We start from the raw sequence: 22,302 nt of genomic DNA on the forward strand, positions 1-22,302 counted from the left end.
GCACCAGTGAAAATGAGATCAATATTAACAGCAATGATCAATGGGACGAATCGGTCCAATTAAGGAAACGCCTTATTCGTACTAAACTGCATGGAGCTATTATGCTTGAGTATTTGAAAAATCAGGCCCTTCCTCAAGGTCTCATAGTGAGAAATGAGCCACGTCTATTTTTAGACAATAAGGAATTTAAACTAAAATGGAGTGACATATCTAATAAATGTAGGAGGGACTGGTTAGTCCTAATCATAGATACAGCTACTGAAGTGTCAAAGAAAATAGAGATAGATATTACAAAGTTGGAAGAAGAACTCAAAAAAGATCTTGATCTAGATACGTTCAAAGTAAAACTAGAACAACACCTTAAAGGGTTAGTAGATTTTAAAAATGATACTACCCTAGAAAGGGTCAAAAGGTTGAAAAAAGACCTCACTAATTTTACACATGAAAAGGCCTTCCCTTATGTTGTAGAGGGCCATAACTTTGGTAACACATTTCAGATTCCTAAAAACAATAGACGTGTACATTTTAGGGATACTTCATATAGCTCAGGTGAAGATAGCACAGGAGACAATGAACCTGTAGCTCAATCGAACCCAGGCAGAGGCAGGGGAAGGGGCCAGAGAGGGGGCAACAGACAAAGGCAAAGGATGCCTTTTTTAGGGCAGGGTCCCAACCGAGGGGATTGGGACAACCAGGTCAGGACATGGAGCCGAACAAGGAATCAGTGGTGATTAACTTGTCCAACTATGTACTTTCAAGTGAAGAAGAGAATACTCTCAACAGGGGCCTCAGCTTTGTTATGACCAAAACCCATGATCCCTTTGAATTTCGTACTGAGTTTTTTGCATTTATGCGTAAAGTACGCCTTAATGAATATTTCAGTGAACACGAGGATTACAATAGTAATAACTGCAGTGGTCTACGTAATGCGTCGACCTTCTGTGTACCCAGCTACTCTCACACCGCCGAATCCACGGTATTTGAAAGACAAGTGTTGGCTGAAGTTCTAAAGTTAGAATCCTGTGAGAAATCTCATAATTCGAACTTTAGTAAACCCCAGAGAGATTCTGTTCTAAAACTTGCAAAAGATAAGAATCTCATTATCAGACAAGCAGATAAAGGGGGAGCTATTGTCTTGATGAATCGCAGTGATTATGTTAAAGAATGTGAGAGACTTCTTTCTGACAGTGTGAGCTATTTGAAACTTACTTGTGACCCTACTGCTCGGCTGATGAAGATCATAAAAGAAAAAGTTACTTTGGCATATGACTCAGAGATGATTAGCAAACAAGAATTTGAATTTCTAATAAGGGAACAAGGCAGGGTACCTGTGTTCTATATTTTGCCTAAGGTGCATAAGAGATTGGTAGACCCTCCCGGACGTCCCATAGTCTCTGGGGTCAATTCCATTTTAGAACCATTGTCTAAGTTCGCAGATTTTTATCTGCGCCCATTTGTGATGAAAATGCAGAGTTATTTGAGGGATACTACCGATGCCATCAATAAAATAGAGAACATAGATTTTGTTCAAGGCAACTCTTTATTGATAGGTTTGGATATTCAATCCCTCTATACTATGATTCCACAAAGGGCGACATTAGAGGTTGTTGAAGAAATTTTGCTGGGCAGAGAGGATGGACACCCTGTGAGCAGTGCCTTTATTTTGTGGTGTACTGAGTTTGCCCTTACCCAAAACTTTTTCCAGTTCCAAGGAACTTTTTTCCAACAGATAGAGGGCACTGCCATGGGTGCGGCCATGGCCCCTAATTTAGCCAACCTCTATGTTGAATATTTTGAAAAAATTGTGAAATACCCAGCCACTAATCCTTATATCCATCAGTTGAGGAAGTGGCTGAGGTATATAGACGATATACTCATTGTATGGGATGGTACGAGAGAAGAAGCTGAGTGCTTTATGACCTGGTTGAACCAACAGAATCTTTTTCTGAAATTTACGGGATCCATATGTGACTTTGAGACTCATTTTCTGGATATTACCATCTTTCATGAGAATGGAGTGTTAAAAGTGAAGCCCTACACAAAGACTACTGACAAGAATTCTCTTCTGCACTTTAACAGCCATCGTGCTAAGCGTTTGAAAAACAACTTATCTTTTGGGCAGTTTTTAAGGTTAAAAAGGAAAAGAAGTAGAAAAGAGGATTTCCGTCTAAGTGCGGACGCACTTACTCAGAAACTGCGAAACAAATGCTATCCACCTAGAGTGATTAAGACTGCTTCAAAAAGAGCATACAATAATAATCGGGAGGGTCTTTTGGAGAAAAATGTGAAAATAAAGAGAAAGATTGGTACTGTTTTTGTTAATACTTTTTCAAATTTATCGTACAAAATTAAATCTATTGTGATGAAAACTTGGAAAAAGGTATACAGAGGAAAAGAAGCCTTGCCCCCTTTGGTGGCCTTTAGAAAAAGTCAAAACCTAAGGAACATTTTGATCAGGAATGATGTAACTGAGAAAAGTACACCACTGGTGAGACAAACCAGGTTATGGGGTTTACCGGAAATAAAAGGGCATTTTCCTTGCGGTAAATGTAGTATGTGTGCCCAAACTAAAGAGATTAGATATATACAAATTTTACCTAATCTGAAATGGGTGTGTAATGAAATGACCAACTGTAACACATCCAATGTTGTGTATTTAATCACATGCCCCTGTGACCTATATTATGTAGGCAAGACTAACAGACAATGTAAAGTCTGTATGGTGGAACATTGGAGCTGCATCAGAAATCAAGTGATTGCAGCTCCTGTAGTGAAACATTTTCTTGATATGAAACATGGCTGCAATGACTTTACGTGGTTTATTTTGAAAAAGGTGCATGGCCATAGGAAAGCCGAGACAGACCAGAAATTATTGAACCTGGAACAGAACATTATTTTTAAATTGCAAAGTAATGTTCTGGGGCTCAATGAGAGTATTGATTGGCATCTGGTCAGCCAAACATAAATGTTTTCTGCTATCTGACTATTGTTTGCAATTTTGGCTGTGTTTTGAATTTTTTTGAATTTTCCTTATTTTGTGCCATCTATAATTGCAAAAATTTGCATATGTCTGTTGCTTGATTTTTGCAATGCTGTGTCGATTTCTTTTTAATGGTTTTGTGCCCCCCAGTGCACTCTCTTCTCAACACTGCTTCCCCTTGTTGTTGGGTGGTTTGATGCAAAGATGGCCGCTAGTTTTTTCTTACCGGCTAGTACCTAACTGAAGAGTGTAGTCCTTCCTTAGTGTTCACTAGGAAGATTGCATGTAAAAGATGGCCGCTGTATTTTCTTGCCGGCTAGTATTTAATCGAAAAGTATAGTCCTTTCTTAGTGTTTACTAGGAAGTGGTGAGCGTTTTGCTGCACTTGGTGAAAACACATGCTGGTGCTGCACGGTCTTCTTTCAAACCCTGCGAGTCATTAGCGAGGAGTTTGTTTCTCCTAATCTAGAGGTGAGCATGTTGTTCTTGAACTTTAGTAGCTACATTACTTTTAATGATGTTGGTGGCTATTATCCCTTTTCCGCAGTTTTTTACTTACTGAACGTTGAGGTGTTGCGTACTATCTCCCACTAATTGGTCACGTTCAGCATGTTTTTACACATTTAATGGCTGTGAAGTCCGCTGGTGTATGACACTACTGTTTGGAAGCATGAGCTCTAATGCATGACCTAGGCTGGGCTTGAAATGGTTTCTTTACTTCCCTTTTTTTACACATTTGGGAGCTGTGGTGTATCGGTGCATTTTAATGCTCTTTGAGATGGTTGGTGACCGCCCTTCTTATATTACAGATTGGTTCTGCGTCCTCTTTTGTAATCATCTGCAGACTTGGTTGTCATTACAAGGGATTTCCTCCCCTTGCCCCACGTTGTGGGTGGCTTCACTTGCGTGAAGGTAATTTTTATTTAATATATCCTGAACAATTCATGACTGTTGTCCTGTAGTGATCTGTGGCTCATTGGTATTGTGATGTGTCCTTTCTAGGTGTGACGATATTTTCGGCGGATTGAGACGTCTTTTGAAGTATCTTGGTTTTTCAATGAAGAAAAATTAGCCTATCTGTCATTTACAGACGTGCGTTGAAGATTCACCACATTAAGGTAAATCTAATTGGTTTAATTTCTAAACCTTTTTGTGGAATTGTTCTCTTGACTGAGTCAACTCCACTTTTACATTTGGTAATACCCCCTCCTCTGGGGATCTGATTAGTTTCCTCTGTTTCCCTTCTTTGCAGGCTGGTTGCCTGAAACTACCCATTCAACATGGTGTTGAGAAGAATAGTGGATGTTTTAAAGGTTCCCCTGAAGAATGTTCGCCCGAAAGGGGCTTTAAAGAACAGAAACATGTTGGGATTATATGTTGTTTTAGTGACACATTTAGGTTTTTTCTATGTACTGTGATATGTGATTTCGTCTGTGTCCATTTGTAAGTGGTTTATTTGAAATTTAGCTTTTTAGATTTTGTAGGTTTTAGTGGTAGTTTTGTACACTGTGTTAGGTGTGGGTAGTATCTTATGTTTTAATTTAAATATTCTGTATTAAACAAAAATGTTTTTTGAAATTTGGAATGTTGCACGCAGTTTATGTTGTCAAGACCTGTAGTGCCGGAGAATCTGTCAGAGGTGTCTAATCGTTGGGGGAGAAGGAGGGGTGGAAGTAGAGAAAGTTTACCATCTTATCCTTCTTTTATAATATAATCTATGTTCCTATTGGTGGAGTAAGATGTGGTACATATAAATAGGATCCTGTGTACCTATTTGATTGCATGGAGCAAATAAACAGCCCCAAGAAGTCAATCACCAAATTGAAGCTCAATGCTGTTGCAGCCTCCATAAAATAAGCAATGTAAATCAACATAAGCTACCAACACAAACAAAACAAAATATCATGCACAAAGAAAGCGCCAAATATGCACCAGACTTATTCACCAACCACTGACGATGTTGCTGATTAAACAAGGCATTCAAACTGATGCATCACATAGATGTAGATAGCCATCCCCATTCCATCCCATCATTGCAATTTGAAATAATCAGTCAATGCTGTCATATAACATATACCAAGAAACACATTGCACATTTAAAGCCCCAATAATAGCACAACAAAATGTCTTGATCATGACCAAACCCAACCCAAGGTGACGGGTATAGGTACTCCAAAACATTTCATTTTGGATTGGGAGTAAAATTCTAGTCAACATTTTCAAGCGCACCTATAATTACAGGTCAACTGCATTACATTGCACCACGAATACAAAACGTGTCTGCATGAAGTTACTGAATGAGGCTGGGTCCACCACACAACCCCTTCACAACACCCAGCATCCACCTCTATTGCCCGGTCCATATATACACCCCAATCAAGAGCAAACTCCTATCAGGGAGTTGCAAGGGGCGTGCAAACAGGGCAGGTGAAACCAACACAATCCAAGCGAGAGGAAGATCTAATCAAAAAAGGCATGGAAGCGCCCCATTCCAACTAACACCACTCAACTCTCCCGAAATACCAAGGAGCAGAGAGATGGGGAACAAAGGCACACAGAATAACTACATTTGCAAAAAGCAGGAGTCAACCGCTAATTAGTAGTAGATGATATAAGTTTGCCTTGAATCTCCCTTAAGACTCGCCTGCATAGCACCCCAGAAAGTTTCACAGTGTACAACTCCACAAAAGCATCAATACCATCTAGTTAATAAATGGGATAATTCATTCTTAAGACAATCAATGTTTTGACAGCATACCTTTTTCCAGACAGAACTCATTGAAGCAGTAAGTGATGCGGCTGCCAATGCCCAATATATATGGGTAGGACAGCGCTCAACTGGGACACAGCGAACATGCCGTAGTCACGTAATACTCAACATTTGCAATATAGGTCTGCATCTAAAACAAGAGTATGAGGGATAATCATTCACCACATTGTGACTCCAGGTACCATTTAGTTCGCCCATAGTCTGAGCACCAACCAGGTAAAGGACCAGATGTAGCATAAGATAATAGGAAGAGGCTACAATGTATAGGTTGGGGGGCCAAAAATAGAAAACAGCCGGACACCTGCAAGCATCCGACAACATGCATAAACAAAACAGGGCAGTGTGTCCATCTCAAGCAGGCTCATGGGAAACTCGAGAGATGACATACAAGGCAGCGATCAGACCTGATAATTGACACGAAACGTGAAAAAATGCCCCTGTATACTGCTTTGACACTTGAGCTATATACCTCTTAGATGAACACTCCGATACCATTTCGGGCCAGTATGCAATCACGGCAGCACCTCCTGTACTGTTGACATCAGTTAGGTATGCACCACTAGACCATGCAACTTTACACATAAACTCCTTTGACCTTGCCTTTGACTATAGATGTCCCCGTTTCTTTACTTCCCTGGGCGGGCTTGACCTTCTGAAAATGTGTCAACAGATAATGGAAATCCATCAATTCCATTAATTGGACCTCCATTTGCACATTGGCTGTAGAAAAAGGGGTCGGGAGAGGCAGCCGAGTGGGACCGGGCTCCTCATTTTAGTAGTAGCCTCTCCTGTGTGAACAGTACATTCCGGCCTCCTGAAATAACCAACAAAATTCTATGTTGCACAAATAGATGTAATAAAGGGGAGCACCGGAAAAATTAGCCCCTACAACTGGAGAGCACCCTCAATGTCTCGGATCACAAACATGTAAATGAATTGATTATGCAGTACCCTGAATGGATAGTATCTCAGAATTTGCCACAATTCAGTATTCCATTAATTGGTGCATCCAACTGAAAATAATGGCAGGTTACAGAACATCTTCACGATACCAGGGAGCCCTTGTTAGAGATAAAACACACAGAGGCTGATGAGAGAGCACTCTCGAAATGCCAATAATACCAGCCTGACGTGAAAGGTTTTATATGTTTGGGGTGGGCTGGTTGTGCAACAGCTTCCCTCCACATCCCTGAAAAATGCAAAAAACACCTCTCCCAGAAAACACTGTTGCAGAATCCAAACAGTTTCAAGCACAAAATATCTTCTGATAGCGTGCAGCTGGGCAACCATCCAAAAGTAGCCTTGAGGCGGCGACATAGCCTGGCATGCAACTCAGAAAGGACTACAGACCTGCGCTGGTGTAAGGATCGATATCCATCCTACTTCAAACTGCGAACCCCGCACACTGAAAGAGACATGGAGCGGGTCGAGGTGTCAAATGGACATGTCCCAATGCACCACCTAAAAGGGGGCCCCAATCCAAGGAAGGCAGATACACGTTCGGCAGCCGTTCATAATGTACACATTGCGTTGCAGCTTCCGGGTACTTCGGACGTCCAATGCGTGCAGGGTCCTGTATTCTAATTGCAGCCTCCGCAATGCTTCCGTGTCTGTCACGGTCACATGACTCATTCAGCCTCCTACGTTCACTTTTCGATTCTCCAAGCTTCACGCCAGGGCCAAACAGGACAGTGAGTTTACTTGTGAAATTATTCGTTTAACTGATATTCTAATCGGCGCCATTTTAACTCAACTATACATATTAAAATGTTCAATACTAAATTAAATCCTCAGTGAAAATTAAAGTATGTGAAATGACACTTACATGATATTTTAATTATCCATTAACCCTGGTTGGTGATCCAAAGCCTTTAACCACTTTAAAGCCTCAGTAGGGTCAGCAGTGCCTTTCTCACCTTCAGGGAGAGACAAAGTAAGCCAGTTAGCCCTATTACGGAAAGCTTTCACCCCCAAATTTCTTGCCAATTCCTTTGGTTCTCTAAACGACTTTCTAAACTCCAATACCTCTTTCGGATAATCTGGATACAAAAAGATTCTCTGTTTTTTGTAGTATATTATTTCAATGGATCTGGCTGCACGTAGAACATCTTCCTTGGTCCGGGTGCACATAAAAGAGATTAGGATCTGTCTTGGTTTAGGGCCTATACTCTTGCCAATTCTATAAGTGTTATCAATGTCCATCAAGGTTACTTTTTCACATTTGACAGAGTTTTTCAATACCTCCAACACTTTTTGGGCCAGATCTTCCTTCTCATCCTCCTCTAGATCTTGCATATTAATAACCTCCCCAACACTTGCCCCACACAGTCCAACCTGCTGCCCTACTCATCGTACTCCTCCCGCTGTGCCAACGCTGACACCCTCCCTCATCTTCGCTCTCACTTGTGGTTTTGCACTCCGTGCTTAGATAAGCGTTACATTAATGCCCATTGCAATGCATAGTTGTAATATAGTTGAACATTTATTGTCGTTCAGACTATTGGCTCAATTGGCTCAGTCCGTTGTAGTTACAATAATGAATATGCTTTTTTTCTCGCTTTTTACATTTGTGTGTTAATTCTTATATAGACATGTAGACTAACGTGTGTATTATCGTTGCAGATACTTGAAGCATGGAGCTATCCAATGGGACCAGGAAGACAGAATTTGTCATTCTTGGACTCTCCAATCTCCCAGAGTACCAGGCAATACTTTTTGTGGCCTTCCTGGCCCTTTATATGACGAACATTGGGGGCAATTCGATGGTTATATTGTTAACAAGGTTGGATACAAGTCTTCACACACCTATGTATTTTTTCCTTGGAAACTTATCCTTCGTGGACATGTGCTTTACTTCTTCGATTGTCCCCCTGATGCTGAAGAACATTGTATCCTTGAACAAAGTCATGTCTTTACATGCTTGCATTGCCCAACTTTACTTCTTCCTCACCTTTGCCTGCACAGAAAGCTTCCTCCTGGGATGCATGGCATACGATAGGTACGTAGCCATCTGCAACCCTTTGCATTACATGATGTTGATGAATCAGAGGGCATGCTTTCTTTTGGTGCTGTTCTCGTGGATCATCTGTGCCCTGCGTGCCATGCTGCACAGCTTTATGGCCGCCAAGCTCTCCTACTGTGGCGCCAACATAATTCACAATTTCTTCTGTGAATTGCCTCATCTGTTGATCCTGTCCTGCTCTGATACGACTGCCAACAAGATGCTCATGTATACAGAGGGTGGCCTGGCACTGGCCTTCCCTTTCATTATTGTCATGGTTTCGTACACCCGCATCATCTCCACCATCTTGAAGATCCGCTCGACCCAGAGTAGAAGGAACGTCTTCTCCACCTGCTCCTCACACTTCACATGTGTCATTTTGTTTTACGGTTCTATTTGCTTCATATACTTACACCCATCCTCCAGCTATTCCACGGCATATAATAGAATTGTCAGCATTGTCTATACTGTGGTTGCTCCAACACTGAACCCCTTCATATACAGTTTGAGGAATAAGGACATGAACAGTGCTCTGAGAAAAGTCCTGTCCAAAAAAGGGGAGATCTGAGAATGTCAACATCATATGAATGCTATTGGAGTTTTGGCAAATATTGTGATGTGTGCCTCAGGCATGCATTGCTCATAGAAATGTAACATAATAATGAACATAGAGAAGGTAATGAATAATTAGCGGTAACAATGATGGCTGAACTAAGCGTTAAGATTTAGTAGTCAAGACAAATCATACATAAAACTAGGAAATAATCAAATAGATTTATCACAAAGAATTGGAGAAGAATGTGCTAATAAACAGGATTATTTACGTAGTCATTACTGTCAATGCACAAGCATTTAATAGTAATACATGACTTCAGTGAAAATACTACTAGCAGAACACACAGATTTCTAGGTTTCTAGCACCTAAACAAATACTTTTGAGGGCGGTGGTGGCTGGTGATTTGGGAAATTTGAGGGATGTAAACATTTGCCATGAAAATGTTGGCGTGACTGTGGTTGTATACAAACTGACCTTTTCACAATTGACCTCGGGAGAATTGACCTAATTTAGAAGGTCAATTAGGACATATATGCGGGAAACCCCCCTGCAACTCATCACCCAATCCAAAAACCCCTGCAACCCCCCCACCCAATCCCCTTATATTATTTATAATCCAAAACCAACCCAATACATATATAAAATAACTAAAATAATATGAAGGTCAATTGTGCAGAAGGTCAATTAGGACCACTGTAATTAGGTCAATTGTGCAAAAGGTCAATTGTAAAAGGTCAATTTGGGTAATACCGTGACCGCGAATAGCAAGGGAGTCCGAAAAAACCAAGGGAAGCTTGGGGGGGCTTTCCGCCCAAGAAATTCTGTAAAATAATAGGTGAAAATATTACATGAGGAAGGCAACTTTCAACCATGTCATGAAGTGATGGCCAGACAGGCGGCATTTCAGCCAAAACGTTGTTGTGATGATGTCAATTTTTGAATTTTTTTGAAACACTTTTTTGACACCTACACGTAGGCAGACCTGTCATTAGGAATACTGGAGTTAGAGCTAGTGTGGACACGGCTGTTCTTTGTAGAAAAGGAAGAATTTTTCCTTAAGAGCCGTCCTTGTGTCTATTCTCCATAAGTACTCCATTCCTTTTTTTTTTATTTCTCTTTTCGTGATCCTATGAAAAGAATAATTGATTTTTTCTGTTCTATAAAAAGAATAATTGATTTTCTCTGTTCTTCAAACTAAATCCAATTTTCTATTGAGAATTATAATTCTGTGTGTTCAATTTTCTGTTATACTTTTTTGTTATTGTAAAAAAAAATTTGTTATTGGGATTTTTTCTTTGGGAAATAAATATTTCAAACATTTTCTACAAACTTGCCCTCTTTGTTTTCAGAGAATTCCACTAAAGTGTATGATACCAGTTTTTGGTACTTTTTTGAATAATTTAACTACAGTTACTTTGGTACACAGTAGGAAGGGACTTTCTGTGCTAATATTACATTTTACAGCATAATTTACAAGGGAAGCTTGGGGGCTTTCTGGCCAAGACATTCTGTAAAATAATGGATGAAAATATTACATTTTACTACGCACTTTCTGAGACACATTTGATAAAAGCCACACAGTATACAGTCGGTTTTGTAGGGTTTTGTAGGGGAACACATGGAAAAATCCAATAGATGTCAAGTCACCATCTCTGCACAGGAGACATCTTCCAACACATTTACATGATGTCTTTGCCCACAATATATGCAAGTACTCAGCAAGTGTAAGAAAAATTGTCATGTTGGCTCTGCCCATGCATGTGCATTCTGGCTGCACCAATATTTTCCAGTATTCCCATATGACTGCTCATGTTTGCTTTTCCCATATTGCCAGTAATGATATAATAAGATACCATGTCTCCCCATGTTAGAACATACTCCTGTTGGCTTGGCCCGCAATGACAGTAAAATATACCCTGCCACTGTAAGAAAACATTTCTATACTGCCTGCACCATTGCATCCACTCACTCCCATGTAAAAAAAAAACTATGTTGGCTTTGACCACAATGCTAGCAAAACTGTTAAACCCACTGTAAGAAAATATGTCCACATTGGCTGCACCAATGTAGCCCTACCTCCCTCAACCCCATGTAAGAACACTCATCATGTTGGTTTTTCCCATAACACTGTTACAAACCTATGCCACTGTAACAAAGCCTCTCCATACAGGCCACTTCCCCAAAGTAGCCCCCCCATCAATGATTCATTCCCCAGCTTGCATTTACACACACACACACACACACACACATTCATAAACACCCATACAATAAACACCCTATCTCATTCACAACCACACCCTCACAAAATATACTCTCCCATTTACATGTGCACACAGGCAATGCACACTCAAGCTCATTCACACGCACACTGCTTTCTCATTCAAATGTGCACCAAAACACCATACACACTGCTACCTCATACACATTCTCACTTTTACTCGACATATAACATACATACTAACTGCAGTCTCATTCACATGCTTCACCCATTAGCATTCACTTCAACAGACACGAACCCTTTCATGAACGCATATATTCATGCATACACGTTTTTATTTGCCTACAGCCCCAGACTCCGAACGCTGCCTCACACACCACAACTATGGATTCCTAGTTCCTCATTTGTGCAGTGGAGCTTAAGCACCTCATCTTACAGCCCCACACACTCTGAATGTGCAGGAAGGTGCAGGAACTCACTTTACACACATTTATCCCAGCCTGCATTCCCAATAGGCCATGAAAGTCTGGTGGAGCAAAATTCCCTTGTTTCTTGCCCTGCCCATTGGACAGGTGCAATGGGTTACTCTACTGTCATAGAGAAACTAAGTTTCCCTACACAGTAAATCCATCCAAGGACAGTATACTTAGCTGTTTGCTGCTGTTGAGAAGGTGGTCAGCATTTTCAAAGGCGTGGCTTTGCTCCTCCATAATAGATAACTTGTCAGCACTCCATCAACCATTAATGGTGAGCCATCCCTCAGGGTAAAAAGGGCAGCTGCCCATAGCATTTAATTTCCATTTCAGAGGTCAAGGTTGGGTACACACTCCTCCATTGTTATCTGAAAGTTTAGTAACAGCATGTAACACACACCTTACATTGTGAGAGCACGTTTTGAGTAAGATCCATGTGAAGGTCATCTCAGGGCTGATTCACTTCTTGTGGGGTCACCATTTTTGGCTGTATTTTATTTTATATTGAGGATTAATTACCCATGGTGATAACCGCTACTAATTGTTTTGTCTCTGTTGGTAACATAACATAGTGCATGGGTGTCACTCTTGCACCACACTAAAATCACTTTTCCCAGCACCTTGAGCGTTTTGCTCTTCTATCCTTCATATAATCTCTTTCCATGGCTTGCTTTTCCCTCCTTAATAATGATAGGCAACCTGTTCTGAAAGTGATTTTTTCTAATTTTCTTCCTCTTCCAGTTCCGCTTTCCTTGTTACATTGCTTCCCTGCTTCTGCATGTTGTCTTTTCATTCTCTTTCCCTTTATTTACATTTAAATGTAATTCTATTTTATTTTCCATTCTTTGGATGGACCATTTTTCAGCTCTTGATAGTGCGGGGAGTGAGGTCGATGAAGATGGGCAAGCGACTAAGGGCAATCAGGATAGTAGTGAAGGGATGGGCACCAGGGCAAGAATTTTGTTCTCAGTGGACGAAATTAAAAAGACTATCGGTTGCCAGAGTTGTAACCAAGCTCCGGGCCCGGATAATGTCCTGGCTGATTTATTCATCATGGCTCCAGAACTCTGGGCACCAGTATTAACACAAGGGTCTAATGCAATATGTGCTGGTGGGGCTACCCCACCCTCACGATCCATGGCAGTTATCCTGCCAATATGCATGAAGGGATCCCAGGCTTCCCTGGCTTCGTATAGACCCATATCAATCTTGGACTCTCTGTTCAAATTATTAGGTTGTGCCATCTTAGCCCGACTAGAGGACTGTGTTGTGAACAGTGGGGTCCTCTCTCAGGTTCATTTACGATTTCGGCCAGGATTGGGCACAGCTGAGCAGGTACTCAACCTCTATTTGGTAATGGCACATTCACTTGACTTGAAAGAGGAGCCAATTTATTAGGTATTCATGGATCTGAGCACAGCATTTAACAAAGTCAATTGTGCCAAATTATGGGATATGCTCAGGACCATGAATTGCCCAGGGCCCTTGGTAAGCCTTCTGGCCAGGTTGCATGGCTCCACCAGAGCATGTGTCAGGAGTGGTAAAAATGGGAAATGCACACGTTTCTTTGCAGTGGAATTGGGGGTACACCAGGGATGCGTTTTGGCACCCCTACTTTTTTGCTTATACATAAATGGTCTATATAAGCACCTCTTAAAATCTTTTCCAGATGTACCAAAACTGGGTGCCCGGTCTTCATCTGTCCTAATGTATGCAAACAACTCTGTCTTGAAGGTCTATACACCTAGAGCTCTGCAGGCTCTAATTTTGGAATACACCAACTTTATGGAGGGGCTGGTCTTGGTGGTAAACACAGCAAAGTCGGTGGTGATGGCTTGTTGGAAGGGGAGAGGGAGGATTCATTTTAGGGCTATGCACTGTAGGAACAATCTTATCCCCAGGGTTCTGACTACCTGGGTGTTAGATTCTCTGCTAACGTTGGCCCTACATCCCATGTAACTAAAGCCCATCAGTTCAAGCAGGCTCTGAGTGGGGTCTCCAGAACCATGTCTATGTTCAGAGCAAAACAAATTGCTCCATTGCTGCAGCTGTATAAGGGCAAAGCAGCCTCGGTTGCCAGGTTTGGCATGGAACTGTGGGGGTATTCAAATGTTGATGGAGTCCAGACCCTGGAAAATCAATTCATCAAGAATCTGCTGGGGCTGCTAACCTCGGCTCCGAATTTCGGAGTACATATGTAATTGAGCTGTACACAAATTGAGGTCTTGGTCTCCCTGCAGCCAGTATTGCACTGGCTCAGGCTATGGGGTAATGGTAGGAAAGGACGCGGGAGGTCAGGTCCTGTGGCTATCCCACATTAAGAAACAGCTGAGGGTGATCAATACCTCACATTTGTACCCTCCCAGTAGCATTCTCTCTTGGAGAGAGATAAACTGATGGATTGCCTGCCTGCCTATATGAGTCTGTGAGAATGGAAAGAGAAAGCATAGAAATATTGAAGTAAAAGACCCATGGGTTGATGACAATTATGTCCTCAGGCGTCCAGCGCTATCTACTATGGGCGGAGATCCCTGCAGATCGTTTCCTAGTAACAAGGGCAAGGTTTAACTGCATCCACCTAAGGGCTGGTGGCAGCATGGTCCGTGGGCGGTGCAGACCGATCTTGCCCGATGTGTGAAGCACCCTACGAGGACCTGGCACTTTATCCTTTCTTTTTCCCTGCCTATGCATATGCCAGAGGACGGCTTACACGACCGCTATTGCAGGAATTGGGTTTTGCACAGTATCGGCTTGCCCTGATTTATTTGTTGTGGGTGGACTCAACACATGTGGGCTGGTCTTTACTGACATATCTGAAAATAGCACTCCATCTCAGGAAGCAACTATTACATATATCATCCTAAAATGAGTTTTATGCACACTCTTTAATGAGTTGTACTTTCAAACTTTTTTAGCATCTGATTTTGATGAGGCCTGCATGATTATATGTTTTAATGTGTCATAATTGATATGTATTTTTGTACTTTGTATTGTTTTTATGGATTGTTTCCCATGCATATCCGAAATAAACATGATGATGATTATATTTTCAATTCTTTCACTTCTTATCTCACATTTTGCCATTCTACCCTGACTTTTGATGAAGTCCCTTCACCCTCCCCTGCATCAACAGGTTGTGTTCCTTTACAAGCAGGGAACCATTCTCTCTGAAAAAATCATTTGAGGCATAGTAGGTTAAGACGCACGAGCTTTCACCTCTGTGTGGCAGCGCTAAGCTATTACAGCCAATTAATCAAATGACTTTCTTATACCTGGCAAGATGTGGCATCACACCCTAAATAGGAAAATAAACAACAGGTATTCATGCAAAGATCAACGTCTCCCATGTATTATGATGCTTTATTGTATTAATTAAATAATAATATTGTCCACTTTGCCAGAAGGTATTATTCATACTCTCTGAGAACATATTACCCACCGAGTGGATACAAAAGTAACCCATTTCCAATTGTAGAAGTTATTTCCAACTGCACAAGAATGGACCACCAGTAACAAGTGAGATCACAGTGAGAGACGGAGTAGCACACACACTTGCACCCTCCCCCCATGGATTGTGACACTTCAGCATCCATCACATAGCAGGGTAGTTAGGTAGCTATGATCACGAACTCCGACCTAGGGTGTCCGGTGCCACTGCCCTCTACAATATTGCCCAAGTTAGGATCTTCTGGGGGCAGGTCCATGGGTTGTATTTATCCATGCTCCCTTGTACTGTAATACCAAATTCGGTGAGTATGCACGCATAGTGATGGGAAGACCATTTATATAAGGCAGGTCAAGTAAAGTTAATGTGCACTGATCACTGAAACTAAGTAGATGTTTCGGCCAGTGGTTAGATCCTGGTGATTAAGACCCATTCTAGCGCAACTCAGAACTTACAGCTGCTTTTTCACAGCCAGTCATCCACCCTTTCCACTCATCCACCTGCCCTCTCTCTCCCATCGGCTGCACCCTTTCTTCATTTTCATCACTTGCCTACTTCTTATTTCCTCCATCATGCATCTTGATTTTGCTCCGTTCCTCCTTCTGCTGACTCTTCACCTTCCCTTCTTCTCATGGCCTTCAGCCTGAAAATGATATAACCTCTGCATTATTCTCCGACCTCCCCATCTTCCTCCTTCCCTCACACACTGACACCCATCAAAAAAGACACACAAAGGATGTCCTGTCTCATCTATCAGCCTTGCCTAGCACACAACACCTGCTCCTCTGTAAGAAGTCTTCCTACATCACAGACCATTTTGATTCTTATCACCCTCAATGATGTGATACGAATATGGGGTTCCATATCAGTTAGGCCCTAAACACTGCCTCTCTACCCTTCTGGTATCAACTCTTCCTCTTTTGAATATGCCCCTAATCATCTTCTCCCTCCTAATCCTCTCACTCTTCTGTCTCCCTATCGACCCCCTGGTCCTCTCAACTTCTTCTTTCCCAATATGACTCTTCTCCTTGAGTCACTTCCCACCAACATTCCTATTGTCATGCTGGGGAATTTCAACCTTCCCAAGCCCTCTGCAGCCACCTGCCTTGAACGTAAATCCTTCCTATCAGACCTCATGCAACTCCCCCACAACAAGCCTAGCCACTCTGGTAGGACCCCACTTCACCTTGTCTTCCTCCCTAATTCACTTTCCCGCTCTGACCCATCCATTGACCCCTCTCCCTCTGATCGTTAACTTTAACATCTCTTTCTCCCACCCTTTTGCTTCACATCTCCCCTCTTCAATGACTAAGAAGAAAGTCAGAAAGGATTCTCTTGCCCCTTACCTTGATGGTGTGAGGACATCTTGCTTGTCTATTTCCACTATTCATTCCTTTTTCTGTGCTTTCACTATGGACTTATGACTCAATTTGACAAACTCTATTCTGCTTGCTCATTCACACCTTCCTGTCCCGTCCTCAGTCTTAGATCACCTGTGAAATTCAGACCATCAAAAGAAACATGTGCCATGACCTTTAACACTGGCAGAAATTCAGATTTTCAACACATACCTTATAGAAAGTCATAATTGTATTAAAGACACAGAGGTGAAGGATTATGCTTCTCTTAACTTTACTTTCTCGAGCAGCATAAACAATAACAATACCAAATTGAGACAATAAAGTAAAAAAACTACAAATCCCAACGTAGTTCGAGTCTTTAGTATTTCTCATTGTTATTGGTCCTTAAAAAAATATGTGACCTTTCTACACCAATAGTCCATATCCAACTCCATAAACACTGTCCACCATCTTAATTCTTCCTCGTTCTTTCGCTGGTCTTGCTAACTTTTGCGTCCCAACAGGTAAACGCTTAACTCTTATCGAACTCTGATCTGCAAATCACATCCCAGTCTGTTTGTTATCCACCATGGAACCAGAAATATACATGACATCTCAGACATCTTGTCCATTTGAGTGGGTAATGCACCACATCAAACATTTGCTTAACATAATTGCATCAAATATTACATCATAACCTCTATCATTGCTCACAATGATCCGGGTGGGATAATCCTTCACTTCTGTGTCTTTAATATTATGACTTTCTATAACGTATGTGTTAGAAATCTGAATTTTTGCCAAGACCCAGAGGCTCGGACTATGCTTGTTCAAAGGTTACTTACCACCAATGTTGTCACCTTTTTGACCGGTTTGAAATAAAATGTCTTGAATGTCGATTCATTCGAAGAGTCTGCTGCCTTCATGATGTCCTCCAGGCGAGCACCCACATTAAATGCCTTAGATGCCATTGCACCGTCTCGCAGAGTGGGCTCCATAGTACGTAATGTCAATGCCTGCTTGGCACTTTACCCGTCTCATCCACTTTGCTAGTGTTGCTGTTGTTCTCATATTTGTTTTGTTCTCTTTGAGATATAAAACATTACCGCTGAGGGCATAAAAGATCTTTTATTAACCTCTACTGCTCTGATGTATGGTACTAATTTGCATGACAATAAACATAATAGCATTGTCACTTTTGCTGATAACGCATTCCTAGATAATCAACTGTTGTCTGGCCATGTTGTGAACATCCTCAACACTCTATCTGCATCCCACAATTGGTCATATTTTACTTTTGGGGGTCTGGTCTGTTTGCATATCAAGTTGTGTTCCCCAACTGCCAGTCCTTCTACCTGTGTGTGTCCTGCTGATATCGTTGAGCGAGCTGTATTAATGGTCCTGTATGCTTTGCCCTGCGCTGTCATCTGCACTAAGAAATTTGCTACGTGTACTACACCTGTTCTAGCTGAATGCACGTTTCTCTGCATGCACCAGCTATGCCAGTTTGCCCATGCTGACCTCTAAGCATTCCTGGTCCCCGGAGCCCAGGACTCCTCAATGATGTGTTTAACCCTGCTCGATAATACTGGCCTAGACCGGGGTCCCCTGAGATCACCTACGCAATGAGGCTGAGGCTGCCTGACCTCACCAAGGGATGACTGTCCTCCACAACGTTTCAGAATGATCAGGTTGAGCATTGGAAAAGCAATTGGATTGTTGTATGCCATCTCTAGCAGATCCAGGAACCATGCTTGGCCCCTCCATTCCAGCGTTATCAGGATTATCGACACCTGTTGTCTCCTCACTTGGGCCAGCGTTCTCGCTATCATAGAAAACGGCAGGAATGTATACTCCAATAGCGAATCCCAAGTCTGCAGAAATGCATCCTTGGCCTCTGCCTCTGTAACCGACCTCCAGCTGAAAAAACGAGGTATCTGTCTGTTCATCCTCCATTCAAATAGGTCTCTCTGAAATGAATCCCATCATGTCATACATTTTTGGAACACTCTTTCGTCTAGCTTCCAATTGCTGGCATCTCTGAGAAACCTGGAGTTCCAGTTGGCTACTTTGTTGTGGTGGCCCGGTAGGTATTCTGCTGTCACACTTTCCTCTGGAGGTATAAGTGCCAGATGTCTTTGGCATGTTCTGCCACCATCCATTATTTCATGCAACCTAGTCTATTTATGTATCTTACTGCAGACATGTTGTCCATCTTGAGGAGAACGCAACATTGAGCCCAGTCCTGTGTCCAGCATTTCACTGCGAATGAGCATGCAAGTAGTTCTAGGCAGTTGATGTGTAGATCCAACTCCTTCTCTGACCATCTTCCTCCTGTCATCAGATCTCCACATCAGCCTCCCCAGCCCCAACCCCAAGCCCCATCTGCTGGCATCAGACTCTATTACCAGATCTGGGGACAAGCCAAATATTGCTCTCCTGTTCCATTCCTCCATGTGATGTAGCCATCACTCCAGCTCTTCTGTGGCCTCCTGCGATGGGGCATATTGTGTTTGTAAAATACGCCCATCCTGAGATTTTGAATCTTTAATCTCTGGAGGGCTCTATAGTGGAGTGGTCCTGGGAAGATGGCTTAGATTGAAGACACCAAGCGTCCCACCAGTCTGGTTATCTCCCGCATTGACATCAACTCTATTGCTAGCATGTTTCTGATTTCTTTTTGATGTCATTCACTTTGGTTAAAGGTACGCTCAGTGTCCCTCGAGGGTTGTCCACTATGAACCCCAGAAAATTCATGGTCTGTTCAGTTTAAAGGAGGGAATTTCCCCAGTTCACCAGCAAGCCCAACCGACATAGCAGATCTATTGTGGAGCCTACTTGTTTCCTGATCATCTCTTTGTCTTGACACATTATGCAAATGCCGACTAGATAGAGGTTCAGGCGTATCGCTTGCTCCCTTAAATATGTCACTACTGGTTTCATGAACTTTGGAAATCAACATGGGGCTGGCGCTAGTCCGAAGGGCAAACATGTGACTTTCCATATCGGCTCCTTCTGTCGGAATCTTAGAAATTTCCTCTGTTCTACTGCAATTGGTACTGTCAGGTATGCATCCCTGAGATCTATCCTGACAAGCCAGTCCCCTCGCTGTAGTATGTCTCTCAAGAGGTGAATCCCCTCCATGTTGAGAGTACAAAGCTGTTCAACTCATTTAGGTTCATGACTGATTTCAGTTTGTATTTCCCTCTTAATAAAAACATATTGCTTACGAAGCTCCCTGTCAGATGTAACACTCGGCTTATGGCTGCCTTCTGCACCAAAGCCTCTTACTTTGCATCTAGTAGTTTGCTCACTTTTCTTGTATTGGGCTAGAATGAAAGTCTATCTGACAACCTTGTACTGTATTTATATCCCAAGCAGCTGATGATATGCCGTGACAACGTTCGACACATTGTGCTAGTCTCCTGCCTATGATATGATATGATATGATATGGTATTTGTAACGCGCCTATACACAAGTGTTTCAAGGCGCGAAACTACTATCACGGTCACTGTCTCTCTCACACTGTGCACCTGAGCTTTTGCTCTCATCTGAGTTAGTCAGTTGCTGATGATCTCTCTGTCTCCAACCCCTTCCCATCCCTCTTCCTCTTGATGGGAAGAAAGGGTTGGGTTTCGCTCATCCTGCCTCCACTGACTTCTGTCATTAAAGGACCTGTTGAATGTATAATGGCTGACCGAGCAGCCCCTTACTCTGCCAGCCTGTCCAAACATGTGTTTCCCAAACCCCCTTTTTAGGGACGTATGTGCCTTATCGATGGCGGCATATGAATTGGCAAACTTTGTTAATAGCTTTCCTTTTGCTGCTGTCTCTGACGTGGCTAACTCGCTGAGTTTAGGGTTTATCTTTACGAGGACTGATCTGCAGCTCTCTGTTTTTAGGGCACTGTTGATGTTGCCCAAAAGGTAGATCGTCCTCTGCAACCACCCTGTCAGTAGTGTTGGGTTTATGGCCTCATTCTTGTCTTTAGCCTCATCCACCATTTGTAGTATATTGGTAAGAGGCCCAACAGCATATAGCATCTTGTCCTGACAGGAGCGCCAGGACCTATCCAGACATTTCTTGATATCTTGAGCATATTTGCTCATAAATGTTACCATCTTGTAAATCATCAATTTCCGGAGTCTCTGCTATTCCCTCTGGAAGGTGGGGCCTTGGGCTTTCTGCCATAAGGTTGTTCCCGGCCTCCTTTGTTAACGGTATTCTCAGACACTTCTTTAGATATGAGGCTATTTTAGACGGCGGGTCCCTCTATGCAGATTGCAGTTGGATTAAAGCATCCAAGTCAAAATGCAAGGAAAGATCTTGTCAATCATCAACCTCTTCTGAGCTCTCAGAGGATGTGTTTTGAAACCTGTTCTCGTTCCTCCTGGATTTGACTACTTTTTTCTTACTCTCACTTTTCTTTGGCGTGCCCAGGGGGACCTGGCATCTCATGCCTTCTAGGCTCTTTTTCCTCCCCCTTTCTGTCTCCCATGTCCTCCTGTGCCTCTGAGTTCTTCCATACCTTGCAAGAACTTCAGCCAGTCCTCCACAATGGCCAGTTGATGGGATTCTCCAAAGTGGCTCCCAGAGCCTTCTGAATGACTTGCCCCAAACTGAGTGGCTCCTCTGATGGCTCACTTGCACTCTACCTAACTCACTGGAGCTGGACATTCTCAGAATCTTCACTATGGGAGCCGCACACAGATAAGTAAACACAGCAAGTCCAGGGCCTGTACCTGTCCGAATGAACACACTACAAGTGTGTGCAGTGATCCAGGGTATGGCTAATATCACCAAACAGTTTTCACCTTGGACTGTGCCCGTCAACAATTGCTTTTCTGCAATTTATATAATAACCGTAACCAGCAGGTGGCGCTGTTAGGCTCTGTTGAGCGATCTCACTGACTGAAGCTTGAGGCTTCATTCTGTTCTCTGCACTGTGCTTAGTGTCCTGCATGTATCGGATGAGATCAACTGTTGATTTGCATATATATGTAAACGCATGAGTGTTCTCGCGCTCTCGCCAATGAGTGCATTACCAGCAGTCACGCAAGTCTAATCGGAGTAGAGGTACAATGTAAATATGTATTCCTGACGCGCCTCACCCGAGTTCTGTGGCTGCGCTACCCCCTGATGCCGGCCCTGTCTCCAGCAGTCTTCGGAGCCCCGAGAGACTGATAAATCAAAAAATAATAAACTGCCTGCGGATATTCTCCGCCACTCCTAGAATATAGCGCTGCGCTCACGCCAAGCTTTCCCCAACGTTCGCGCTGCTATAATAATGTATTCACAAAATATACAATTCTTCATAGATAAGCACAATTGTACTTAACTGGCTGCCCAAGCATAAAAGAAAGGAAGAATTAAGATGGTGGGCAGTGTTTATGGAGTTGGATATGGACTTATGGATCACTTGCCATCCTCTTTCGGAGCTCTTTAACCTTTCCCCGCTGCACTCATCCCTGCATCCTTCAAATCTGAAATTGGCTTACCCCTAGTGAAGAAACCTTCT

The 22,302-nt window shown here is 42.5% G+C and overlaps 1 protein-coding gene across 1 annotated transcript; it reads left to right on the forward strand.

Annotated features, from left to right (window-relative positions):
- Positions 1–8,383: 8,383 nt before the first annotated feature.
- On the forward strand, positions 8,384–9,319 carry LOC138539862 (olfactory receptor 1468-like). The gene has a single exon (XM_069641644.1). The coding sequence runs from the start codon at positions 8,384–8,386 to the stop codon at positions 9,317–9,319; it is 936 nt and encodes a 311-aa protein (XP_069497745.1).
- The last annotated feature ends 12,983 nt before the right edge of the window (positions 9,320–22,302 follow it).

Source organism: Ambystoma mexicanum, chromosome 1p, assembly GCF_040938575.1.
Source record: "Ambystoma mexicanum isolate Mex_15411 chromosome 1p, UKY_AmexF1_1, whole genome shotgun sequence".
NCBI lineage: Eukaryota > Metazoa > Chordata > Amphibia > Caudata > Ambystomatidae > Ambystoma > Ambystoma mexicanum.

Coding starts and splice junctions, on each gene's coding strand:
- LOC138539862 (XM_069641644.1), top strand. CDS start 8,384: ATGGAGCTATCCAATGGGACCAGGAAGACAGAATTTGTCATTCTTGGA.